The 13,354-nt window shown below is 41.7% G+C and overlaps 1 protein-coding gene across 2 annotated transcripts in view; it reads right to left on the bottom strand.

Annotated features, from left to right (window-relative positions):
• Window positions 1-13,354, bottom strand: part of TNC (tenascin C) — an 87,256-nt gene that overhangs the window by 27,516 nt on the left and 46,386 nt on the right. Inside the window, exons 12-14 of one of the 2 annotated variants that reach the window (XM_080940275.1) lie at window positions 12,854-13,126; window positions 8,713-8,985; window positions 6,015-6,287 (exon numbers count right to left, since the gene is read on the bottom strand). The exons of the other annotated variant lie outside the window; for it this stretch is intronic. Of the exons in view, the coding sequence (XP_080796401.1) occupies window positions 6,015-6,287; window positions 8,713-8,985; window positions 12,854-13,126 (819 nt within the window). The remainder of the gene's footprint in view (window positions 1-6,014; window positions 6,288-8,712; window positions 8,986-12,853; window positions 13,127-13,354) is intronic. 2 annotated transcript variants of the gene reach the window in all.

Here is a 13,354-nt window from a genome sequence, read left to right as displayed (position 1 = left end):
TACTGTTTCATCTGGGATTGTTGGTTAGGTACAGGGATGAGGAACAAATCTAAGGCCTTATTCATGCTAGACAAGCACATTTAACTTTGATCCACACCCCAGCCTTGTTACTTACTTTTAACAAGCCCACTCTCCTATTACTGTTGGGAATCAACAGGGGGACATAACATTGAAAGAGGACCGAGTGGAGGCTTCTAGATCCCTAATGTAGATGGCCAGCACCATCAGTGGGTAGCCTCTTTCTTAACATAAGGAACTCAGGTTCCAAATAAACTTGCAACTTGACAGGGCTATATGTAAGTAAGATGATGTGGCAGAGGTTTAGAAACCAACCAGACTTGACCTCAGCTACCATGGCTAGTTACCTGTATTTATCAACACCAGCTCATTTATAGTCATTTAGACTCTGGGAGGGACTAGCTTAGTTTAAGAGTCGAATGCCGATGACATCTGTCTCCTGAAAGTTTAGCAGAAGAGAATTTCTAAGCATTTTTTTTTTTAAGTTTGGCAAGCTAGAGATTTAATTTTCTGAAACCAGGTCTTTATCATCTACATAAGATCAGGACAGAAGCATCACTTTATGATACATAGAAGCATCATAGTTCAAATTTAATAAGTGTGTAAAATTTAGCATTTATCTATCTTCCTAGGTTGAATTTGTCAGTTTCTATTCTTGACTGTTTTACAAGTAAGTTTATTTGTTTTGGGGGGTGGTGGCTTGGAGTTTGTTTTTCATTTCATTTTATTTTTTAATTTTTAATTATCTTATGTGCGTGTGTACACTATAGTTCTTTACAAACACACCAGAAGAGGGCACCAGATCCCATAACAGATGGTTGTGAGCTGCCATGTGGTTACTGGGAATTGAACTCAGGACCTCTGGAAAAGCAGTCAAGTGCTCTTATCCACTGAGCCATCTCTTCAGTTCCGGGGCTCGTCTTTTAAATGGCAAGTTAGAGGATTTGAGGAACTTCTGGGACACTAGGTACTTTACATTGTATATAGCACAATTTATGAATATCATTTCTTCTCTAGGTCTGTGCTAACTTGGAGTTAATGCTTTCTCCAGACTCTCTGAACCATGAATGAAGCATTCTATAAAATGGGCAAAACGACTCCCAAAGCCCTATACAAGTGTGAAGAGCTTCCAAAAGGGGCTGTAACAGTCCACTTCTTAAGAGTGACATTGCTTTCAGTGGTTATCAATTTACATTTGGTGTCTCTTGCTACTGTGAATAACATTGCATAGCTTCTGTCAGTGGTTACATTAGTAAGAATATTTTGTAAGTACACACAGGAGAATAGTATATAGCCATGAAAGGAGGGAATTCTGTCATTTTTGACTTCACAGGTCACAGCCTGGAGAACAGTAAGTGAAATAAGCCAAGCACGGGGAGAGAAATCACTTTTATGGAGAATCTTGGAAAATTGAACTGATAGAAGTAGACAGGAGAATACCGGTTACTAGAGGTGAGGTTGGTCAAAAGGCACAAAGTTCAACTGGCCAATAGGAATGAACTTCAGTGAGCTATTGTACAGAATTATTGCTTCAGTTAATAATAACAGATGATCCAAACCACTGAAAGATTATATCTAATATCATCAAAAAAAGATAGATGACATGATGGATACAATAATTAATTTGATTTGGTAATTCTTCAATGAATGCATGTGTTAAAATATAACTTTGTACCATATATATTCTAATGACTATGTATGTCGTATATACAACATAAATACATCTGTATTAATTTCCTGTAGGTTAAAAATAAAGACCTTTACATAAGTCAAGACTATGTTTGGGCTTGGATTTTTTTTCTTTCAAATGCCTCTCTCTCTCTCTCTCTCTCTCTCTCTCTCTCTCTCTCTCTCTCTCTCTCAGAATCCTGAACTGACAAGGAGAACCTTTGAATACCTGTGATGACAAAGGCAGTGAGGGACCTGGTGGCATAACCAGCCCAGGTGGTCCCCGTCACACTGACATCATAGGCAGTGTTCTCTACCGAGCCAGTGACGTGATCCTGCTGCACGTCTCCCTGGACTGTGAGTTGCAGATACTCGTGCAGTAAATGAGCATCGCTCACATGGATAACAATCTCTGCAGAAAGCTCAGCTTGTGTGGTCCATGACACAGTGAGGCTGTCAAGAGTAATATTGCTAAAGATCACCATGCCCAACTGTGGTTCTGGCTCTGAAGTGAAGGAACATGGGGAGAAACAGAGAGAGAGAGAGGCAGGGGATTGGAGGAAATAGTAGATTTTGTCAGCACTTTCCATAGAGTTTGAATGTCTGTATTTAACCAAATACTTGCAGGAAAAAAAAAAAAAATAGAATGTCAGTGTCAGGCAGTATTTATACCTGCATTTACTATATGACAAAGAAGTTAGATTTTTTTCTGCACTCATTGATTTGTATTCTTTTAAAGTATAAAAGCTTTTAGAGCCATTTGTAAAAGGAAAGTTAACTAGCCATCTGAAGTATGGATAGGACTCATATAAAAGATATTGTGGTTACATTTTCCAAAATATCTGCGGTCAAGATGTCCTAAGGAATGGCAGCTTCATATTGAAACATCCATCATAAACAGCAACCATTTTCTTTTACCAATAAGATTCACAGAGCACACTTCCCTTCAATGGCTTTGAAAGACTTGCTCTGTAAATAAATCTATGCAGTCTTGCCCTCCCGCACATTGCTAAGATATGGGTTCATATCTTATCAATGTCTCTAAATGCCTCAGTGAGATGGTATTCTACCCAACATTCTTTAGAAAGTACTTCTTAGGGCTTTTCTTAGTGTTCATTTGACCTATATGGATGTGTAGTTAAAAGCTAACATGCACATCTATGTGGAGTTTCTTCAAGGACATCGGAAACTTAAATACATGCGTAATAGAAAATCTATGACTCACCCATGAAGGTGGATTACATTAATAAACATCTAGTAGATGCAAACGCTGTAGAAAAACTTGAAGTTAAACACCAAATCCTTTGATTAGGGAGTTTGCTTAATGGAGCCTTTGTAAAGAGAAAATCCTGTTGAAGTAGAACTTTTCTTGTTTCTTAAATAGTCAGTAATTTGAGAGACTAATTTAACACAATAGGCCTCCCTGGCTATTATCAACTGAGAAGTATGTGGGGCCAGGATGCTAGTCACTTATTAAATAATATGAATGTGAAGCAAATCAACCCATGTTGATTTTAAAGAGAACAAGTAGCCCTAAAGACTGAGCTAGTCATAGGATTTAGGGTTGGGAAGAGGCAAAGCATTTTTCCACCCTGAGGGTTGTTTTGTTTCAGCTCCAATATGTAGAGATAAAAATAGGACCATTTGAGTAAAACCGAACTGCAAAACTCCATGGCATAGATGCTCGAAAGTCTCTAAGGATTCAACCAGTTTGGCTCAAGAGCCGCTTACAGTTATAGAAATGGCATGCTTCCCCCACCTGTCATTCCGGGGTGCTGATAAGGCTGTAGTTTGTGCTACCACTTTGGCAGTGTTTTTGCAACCACAAAGAAGATAAAGTTCTCCAGATAGAGCTCAGCTCTTCAGTCTTCTGCTGTAGAAGGCATCTCTTGAATTAAAGATGCTGTCTATAATAATGCTCATGCTACAGTAAGAAGGCTGGCAGTGCCAACACATTCATCATGCAGATGGAGTGAGGGAGGTAGGAAGGCCTTGGTTTCTGAGGTTAGCATTACCTTCAGTCACTCTCAGAGGATGCAACCACAGTGATTTGTGAGATCTAAGACACATCTCAGAAAGAACATGCTAGTTAGGGTTTGGTCAGTGTTCCATGCAGGGACATTTTTTTCTCCCACCACGTCTCTTACTCACACTTCCTTGACATGCTGTCTTCTTCCAAGAAAGATAGACATGTTTACAGATTTAATGCTCTGAGTATTCACCACATGCGTTGCAATTTTGACAAGATGAGGGATGGGAAGAAAGTTTTGATGCTTTGAAACAGACAGCAGCAGGTGACCGTGGCAGCTTGACAGAGTAGATGTCAAAAGAGAGCAGCCTATCTGTCAGGAACCCAGACAAATGAAAATCTCAAGAGCAAGATGGGCACTTCTGGGTTTTCTCATGAAAAATTTTTGGTTGCAATGTAAGGTCCCATCTTAGCATTCTAAGTGCAGCATCTAATATGCAACATCCAGGCAAATGAAAAGAGACCATAGATCATTTTGACCTGAAACAGCATGCAGACATTCCTTTGAATGGGACACAGGTAGGCTTTGATTAGAGGTACCACAGGCAGATGAGAATGGGTGGTATGAGAAAAGACTGTTGACGAGTGGAGGAAAAGATGGTTTAGGAATCCACACAAAAGCAAGTCTTGTTAACTCAACACAGAGCAACTTCAGATCGAAATGGGCAGATGGGGAAGAGCATTTAGACTGTGAAGGTCTTTTCTTTGGGATGGAGTGTACTTTAAAGCTTCAAAGCTGTGATTAGATAGCTATATCAAATTGAGAAGGATCTGGTAGACGCAGGAGGATGAAAAATGGGCACTAGCTGATTTTTAAAATATTGCTCAAAGGGAGCTAAATTGGAGAAAAAGAACATAATGAAAAGTATTTGTGGCTGCCTGGACCATCTATCTGCCTATCAGCCTGAGTGGGTAAGTGCTGTAATTAGAAGAGGCCTTGTTTGAGGCTGGAGCTGGCAGAGTTTCAGGATGACTGGGGATAGAGTATGCCACGGTTGTTTGGTGATGATCAAACAATTAACTTCTATAAGAAAGCTATTAAAGACAAGTTCCTGAGATCATATTTGAGGCAGAGATGTGTCTACGAAGAGAGTTGTCTATATAAGAAGATTACATATGAAATCAAATTCACCATTGTAAGTCAAAATTAAAACATAGGAGACTAAGTCCATAAGGTTTTAGAGTCTGCCTTTCAGGCCAGAAAATATACTTTGTTGAAAACCAATTCAAACTATACACATGGTCAACCTATTTTTGTCCCCTCTGTGTTATTAAACTTAATGTGAATGGATTAGGAACCAAGTATCCCTGGCTCCCATTTTTGAGAGACTACCCCGATAACAGCATATAAATGGGGTCTCCATCTACCACTGGTGATCTAAGCTGACATAAAATTTGATGCTATCATATCAATTTTTTTTTTTTTTTTTGGTTTCCCCAGAACATGGACCTTCTAATGTGAACTATAAGGAAAAACTACACCCCTTACACATTTTTCTAGTGTGAAGCATGCCAATTTATCTGTAAAGAGAAGACATTGTCTCGGATGTGCATGAGTGGACAAAGCTCCCCTCCCTAAAGCCCTTCTCAGGGTACAACAGAAACCACATGGCACAGAACACATGCCACAGGAATACATATGTATAGTGAGACAAGTTTGCTCCCTTAGGAATTATGTTTCTTATCTGAAGAGACATATTGCCTCCTTTGTGCGATGTGTCTCTTGGTATTCTATACTCGGGGCATCTTTTCCTCTATAGCCAGTGTTGGTGTTGGGGTAATGTGAATGGTGTAGGTACCTCTTGCTTATCTGATGCGTTAACTAGCTTGGCTCTTTCTTTTGATTTTCCTAGCTGGAGCAAAGTGACAAAGCAAAACAGGGTGCTGTTGACAATTTTCTTAAACTGCTAGGATATTTGGGTATGAGGACGTTCGGGATTCTACTGAGAGACGGATATTAGGAGAACTGAAAACGTAAATTTGGTTGGAAGAGACATCTTTGCAAGCCCAGGATAATTATCATGATGATTTTGAAGTTACCAAAGGAGGGAGTTTCTTTCTCCAAACTATTTATTACAACCTAGGTAAAATTTCATGTGATATTTAGAATGGTCTGTTTATGGATACAAATAAATGTACCGTTTAGGTGGCTATTGGAAAAAAAATTGTTAGATAATACCGCAGCCCAGCAACCTAGGAAAGATGGCATTTGATGGCTTATACCACTGAAATCAAGTGGCTTTATCCTGTTAAGAGAGACTGTGGAGAGATTGTGAGAAAGTAGATAATGTTCATGTACCTGTGGTGGCTGTGGTACTGATGGTTTTGGTACGGATGCTGGGAGCAATTCCAGAGAGGTAGACAATGAAATCAGTACTGGGTGGAAGCCCTGAGATGTGGGCAGTTCGTTCAGCACCAGATATATTATGTTCTGCTGCCTGCAGCAACCTATTAGAATCAATAATTTCGATAGTAAACATGTCGAAGATCCCATCGGTAGCTGTCCAGGAGAGATTGAAGCTCTCAGGAGTTACGGCAGAAACATTTAAGTTTCCAATTTCAGGTTCTTTGGCTGAAAGATGAAAGGGAGGGAGAGAACAAAAATCAAATGATTTAGTTATTTGGCCATGTTTCAAGGTGGAGGCGGTTAATAGAACCATGCTTAGGGAGCAAGATCTGATAGTTACAGTGAGTCAAAGCAACTACCCTAACTATTAGTTGCTACTACCAACTGATGCCAAGGGAAGAGACAAAGGTTTTTGTTAAGAGAGAAATGAACAAAGGGAAGGTATGGCTGTTAGATTTTTCTGCACTGCATTTGCCACTCCTGATCAGGCCTGGCAAGATACCTCAGGACAGCACACTGGCTGGCTGGTCTCAGTGGAACTGGCTTCATCTTAGCTGGATCTGCCTCTGAGAGCCCTTCCTCGGGGTCATTGGCAATCAGTCAAAAGATAGGAGGGCTGACAGCTTTCAGGCTCTTGAGCTGCACTCAGGGACCAAGATTCTGTGGATTCCTGCATTTGCTTTGAGAGAGTGCCCATCTATCCAAATGAGTGCTAAATAATTCTGACAGAATGGGCCTCCCTGGGTGGGACCTCAAGGCTTCTGATTTTGTCACTTGAAAGGATCCACCCACCTCTGAGTGTAACTCTTGATTATTTTTTTCCCTATACTTTAGATAAGGAGGAGACAGCTGTGGTCATCATCTGTTAAAATAGCATGCCCTCATTTACTTATGTGTACGTGGGCCAAGAAGGCTAGTTCTGCATTGGCAGCCGAGACAGCCAAGCCACACAGTTCAGACAACCCGATTTAGGGAAGAAAGAATATTTTGCCTGAGAGATGTCCTGTCAGTGCTTTTGCGTTTCTGAGATGTAGTGATATAGCACGCAGTGTGTGCATGTGGGAGGGGTTTGTGAAGCTGGTACAATCTATGTATCAAGGAGAAAGACCCCCCTGATTCAAAGATGAATTATAGCCTTTCCCCTCAAATGGGCCAACTCATCAGAGACAAGAATGTTGCTCCCATAAAAAAGAATACATATGACATCTAAGCCATGAGATCTGCAGGAAAGATCAGAAGTGCTGGGTGACTGATTGCTCTACCTTCTGGGATGGAATAGTTTGTGGATGTCAGACAAGAACCCTGAGGAAATGGGAGCAGGAGAGATGGCTCAGTGGTAAAGGGCACTGACTGCTCTTCCAGAGGTGCTGAGTTCAAGTCCCAGCAACCACTTGGTGGCTCACACGCATCTGTAATGAAATCTGGTGTCCTCTTCTGGTGTGTCTGAAGACAGCTACAGTGTATTTAAATATAAATAAATAAATCTTTAAAAAAAAGAACCCTGAGGAATATTTAGGAGAGCCTCAACTGTAATCTCTGGGCAGCCTGAAGTCACTGTCCACACTGTGGTTGCCTATGTTTTATATGTGAATCAGTGACCATTCCTGTAACAGTGAGGTAACACTGAAGAGTTGTCCTTTTGAATCAACAAAGATGTAATGGTTTGCTATCAGAGTTTAGTCATAGTGACTATATAAAAAGGGGAGGCAGTTTCATGAGAAAGAACTCATCGGGGTTCACTGTAAAGGTGAGCCACAGGAATAAAAGAACTAAGGAAGGCTGGTTACACAGGCAAACTCCCACTGAATGCCTTATAGCTGTAATAGTATAATGAATAAATCAGAATGCATCCCTGGTGTTGGGAATCAGAGCTTGCTTCAGGGAATAACTCAAAACACAGAGAAAAGGGGGGTATCAACTCTGTTACATTTATAGCCTGGGATACTTCTTGCTCTGAGGGCTCCTGAGTGTCCTTTTAAAGAACAACACTATCTTTGGTGTATTATCCAATCAGAATTGTATGATGTTTCCTCTCTTTGAGAGACAGTTTGATAGTTTGATGTTCTAACAATGGCTCTGCATCCCAGAGAACTACCTACAGGAGGGTAATTCATTCTCTGTTTGTGCTCACTTCATTTAAAAACAAATCACCGGTTAAGCCTAAGCACTGTAGGATACATCTCCACAAGAAATTTTGAAATAGTGCAGCATCATTCTCAAACAGCAAAAGAGTCTCAAAAAAAAAAAAAAAAAAAAAAAAAAAAAAAAAAAAAAAAAAAGGCCTGTGCTCCATCAAAACTTGCAATGTGAGGAGGATGGGCTTTTGATTCTCTGCCAGGCTTAGGGATGGAAGTCAAAACCAACAGGCTGGTTCTCCAAAGAGAGGCCATCAGGCAAAGATGTCATTGTGAGACAGAATCAGGAGAGTGGGTGTTGGAGGTAAGAACTGTCAGTATCTTCCATAGCTCATCACTGCTGTGGCCAAGGCATTGGAGTGATGGAACCTCTCACAGAGAGGGCTCTGCGCATGCGTCATGCATAGAAAGGAATCAGCCATGAAGAAAGGCTAATTTTCTTGCTACGTCGGGAGCGGGGGAGGAGAAAGTGAGGGAGGGAGAGAGTGTGTTTATATGGGTGCCGGAGATGATACCTGTGGAGACTTCAGCAGAGAGCATCTGTGTTCTATAGCCCTGGATCACCCCATAGATGGAGATTCTATAAGGGGTACCAGCCTTGAGGCCTGGGATGTCCACAGCTCTGAGGCTGCCGGGCACCGTGAGGTTCTGAGCGGCCTCCACATTGTTGGCCTCCTGCACCTGAATGACAAAGTGCTCATAGGCCAGATCATCTGTAGTCCAGTTGAGTGTAAGGCCGTCCCAGCTGAGGCCCGTCACAGACAAGCCTCCCAGCTGAGGAATCTCCTCTGAGGAAGGCAGAGAATTTTCCGTTAGTGCTGCAAACCAAGGAAGACAGTCAAACGCCCCACAACCCTCTGCCAGAGAAGCAAAAGGGGAGAGAAAGAATGTTTGGTTTTGGTTTTGGTAGCTCCACTCCAGATCTTAGGGATATATATATATATATTTGTATTCAGATTTTTGCTACTCTTTAAAAGTGTAGAAGAGTTAAAACAGTAAGGAAAGGAAAATTTGCATCATGCCTACTTGAAAGGCAGAAGCACAGAGATCTTTGGGAATGCACAGCCAGTGGCTAAAGGCAACCAGGAAAATGTGGGGTTGTAGAAGAGCGTAAGGAAGTAGGAGTCGTTAGAAAGCACAGGATTTGGAGGTCCACAGACCTGGGTTAGAATTCTGCCACAGATACTGGCAAGCTGTATCATTTTGGGCATCTTGCTTTCTCTCTGAGCCTCAGTTTTCAACAGAACTGACAGTACCATCTTGTTAGGTTCTGTGATTACTAGATATTTATCAACATCTACATATCATAAGCAAGGCACAGTCGCTGCCCAATAAATGATAACAAGAAAGACAAGAGCCTGTTGTGTTTTGGAACATCCTTGTCATGTGGGGAGCCATGCCTCATTTCATCACTTGAGGTTAAGGATCATCTTGTGGCAGGCTACTTGCTCTGTATTTGGGCTTCTGAAGAATTCACATTCCCAAGTTCTGACAGGTGGTCTGGTTAATCTCTGAGCTTTTGTCAACTTTCAAGGACACGGTGTTACACAATAGATTCCTGGCTTGGCTCTTAGTCTTCTACTGCCTTAACCCTTAGCATGAAGCATGGCTGCACCACAAAACAAGGCTATGTGAAATCAACACGCTTTCTTTGAGTTAAGAGTGACTCTGTGTTGCTTGGTAAATAATGCAAAGCAGGTCCCACTATCAGTCTTGTGTTAATGTGTAAGAAGGGTCTTGGGTGTGCTTTGTGGCACTGAACAATTCATTGTTTGGGATTCAATACAGTCTTGGCTCTAAGTGTGTGTGTGTGTGTGTGTGTGTGTGTGTGTGTGTGTGTGTGTGTGTGTGAGAGAGAGAGAGAGAGAGAGAGAGAGAGAGAGAGAGAGAGAGAGAGAGAATATATATGCAGTTGTGTGCAGGAGGTCAGAGGTTGGCATCAAATATCTTTCTCAATCACTCCCAACCTTAATTTCAGACAGGGTCTCTCACTGCATCTGGATCACACCAAATCAGCTAGATTGACTCTCCAATAATCCTCTTGTTTCAATTTCCTCAGCTGAGATTATAAATATACCTCTGTACCCTTATGAGGATCTAAGGCTCGAACTCTGGGCCTCAAGCATGAGAGGCAAGCCTTTTACAAACTGAAGTATACCCTTATCCATCTTCCTAAAGCAGAAGTGGTCATGAGTTAGAAGCTGTAGAAATCCTAGCTTCTTTAAGTGTATAATTCTTGTTCCTCAGTGTCCTGGGATCCTTTGAGGAAGATGTCCCAACACTGACCTGGGTTTTCTGGAAGGGAAGGTCTGGGGACACAGGTGCACTTGCTGAGAACTGTTTATCTGCTGCATAAGACTTCACTAGAAAATTCCATTTACTAAAGGAGCTGGGCAGCTGCGGCAAGGCTTACAGACTATAAATGTTCAATCAGCATCCCTAACCTAGACCACACACCCCAGACAACCTTTGTTTTATCTAGCCCAGTCCAGGAATAAGGCAAAATGATAACTTGGCCAACTTAGGTAAATGATCATAATCATCTTCTTTATATTTGGCACGTGTGTACCTCACAGTAATGGGCAAGTTCACTTGGTCTATGAAATCAGAAAAAAACTGATCATTTGAATTATGTAATTTTATGGCATTATCAAAATACAAGGCACCTGGAGAGAGGCTCTGCATCAAAACTTTATCATTTCATTCTCCTTGGAAACTGTTCTTGACCCCTTAAGAATAGCATAAAGCTTTCTGTGATAGATGGAACAGCATATTTCAAGTGTGTTTCAGAGACTGAGATGAATTTTTTCCTATTTATCTTAAATGAAAAACATGGAATTTAAATGTACTGTCCTTTCTTGGAAAGGTTCTTACTCAGAAATGGGCCTAGATGAGTTTGGCATAAGATGTCTAGATCCGTTTCCAGATCTGAATAGACCTGACTAGGAATTGGAAATGACTTCATGTGTCTGAGGGCAGTCATGAAAAGATTTCTCCAGAAAGCTCTGTTCTTCTGCACCACAAACCTGCTGCCTGTGCTTTGTCTTACTGAGGTTGGGTTTACAACTCTGAAGCCTATTCTTGGTCATCAGCTTGACTACACTTGGGATTAACTAAAACCCAAGAAGCTGGTCATGCCTATGGGATTTTTTTTCTTAATTAAATTATTTGAAGTGGGAAGAGCCACTTGTAATCCACATCTTTTGCAACAGGAAGATCCATTTTTAATCCAGCTTTTTTGAGGTAGGAAGAACTGCTTTTCAGCTGGGCCACACACCTTCTGCTGGTAGCCTTTGTGAAATTGGCAGCCTTTCCAAAACACGAAGAAGAATGAGGCTCCCTCTCTGCCTGCGTGCTCTCACTCTTGCTAGTAACTCCATTCTTTTTGTCACATGAGGGCCTGCTTATTCAGGACAGCTGTGCATACTAAAGACCACGTGAGACATCTAGCCTCATGAACTAACATGGATTCTTGGACTTTCTGCTGGTAGAAAGCCATTTTTGGATTAGCCTGTAAGCCATTTTAATAAACCACACATATATATTATCATAATAAGTCCCATATGTATTTCATAATACATCTCATAGTTATTTATTCTATAATTTCTGTCTCTCTATAGGATCCTGAATAATACAGCTACTCACTTAGCTAGATGATGGAGCTATTGTCAAGGGCTATCATTTCTTAGTCCAGCCATTGCTCATGGAAGCGTTTTAAAGCAGGGGTATTATTTTTAATTCAATGGCAAGTAAAAAAGGCTCAGAGCTGCAAAGCAATTTATCCAGCCAGTCATACAGAATTCTAGCCCAGGCCTGCTAAGCCACAGATTGATGTTGCCTGCAAACCATCAGGTAAGACCTACCTATGAGAGATTTTTGCTATTCTAGAACAACCAGACTAACATCTATCACATCTCTGGTCCAGAATGGTCATGTACCTGAGATGACCTCTACAGCAAGTGATTTAGTGTGGAGGCCTCTGACTTTGCCATGCAGGGTGACTGTGTAGGGAGTACCGGCCCTGAGGCCTAGGATTTCCATGGAGCACAGGCAATCTAGAATAGGCCCATTCCACCTGGCTAGTCTACTGGATTCAAGTGGATAAACTGGTCCTAAGTCCTGTCTGGTGTGGTCCAATCCAGTTTGAGAACATCCCGTCTAAGCCCAATTACTGTAAAGCTTCCCAGATTTAGAACCATCTCTGCATGAGAATACTCAGGGATGAAGTTACTATGAAGGGAACTGAGCTCTGGGGTTCAGGTAGGATGGGGTTTGGCTGAAGTCAGAATGAGCTCTTCAGTTTGTGTTGACTATGGATGCATGACTTACTTCAGCACTGAGCACATTCCAATTGTTAGAATGGAAGCCAAGTTTTTCTTTCAGCCTTTTGGAATGGAAGGTAGTTTTTGGAATTGCTCAAAGCTCCTATTCTTAATATACCACCAGGTTTCTGGGAAGCTCTTGAGCATTCTTAAAATGAGCTCAGGGTGGTTTTATTTTTCACTTACACCTGGCCAAATAAGGGATAAGATATTTGGAAAGAAGCAGAAGCGATTCACTAGTATGTCCCCAACATGGAAGAGTCTATGTCCCATTTAGAGATGGGATTCCTCTTAAGCAGAGACTTGAGAAAAGGAGTGAATGGGTCTAAAATACCTGTCAAGACCTCAACAGAGAGAGGGGCCGTGCTGGAGTCCTGGGTGACCCCCCGAAGGGTGATGTAATAGCGGGTGGCTGCTTTGAGCCCAGGCAGGTCCACTGACCTCAGTCCCCCTGGGACTGTGAGGTTCTGGACTATCTGGGTCGTGTCAGCCTCTAGCACCTGAATGAAAAAGTTCTTATAGGCTCCTTCTGGAGCTGTCCAGTTGAGCTTGAGGGCTTCCCAGCCCACCTCGGCCACAGTGACCTCTCCCAAATCGGGCGTTTTCCCTAGAGAAGGACAAAGAATGCATTTAAAAGTCATTGTGAGATAAACAAAGTCCTGAACACAAGGGCAGGTTTTACATCCCCTGAAAACATGACATTTGTTAGATAAACATGCTTCGTGCAACATTTTTTAAACCTTGGAAACAGCAGAAGAGGGGGGGGTGTAGGGAAATATTTGCTTTCTTAGTTTATCAAATTCAAAGAATTCAGGAATTTATTCTGTGGCTGATT

The sequence above is a fragment of the Micromys minutus genome, assembly GCF_963924665.1.
Source record: "Micromys minutus genome assembly, chromosome: 28".
NCBI lineage: Eukaryota > Metazoa > Chordata > Mammalia > Rodentia > Muridae > Micromys > Micromys minutus.
Note: the sequence above shows the minus strand (reverse complement) of the source record. Positions and strands in the feature narration are given on the sequence as shown.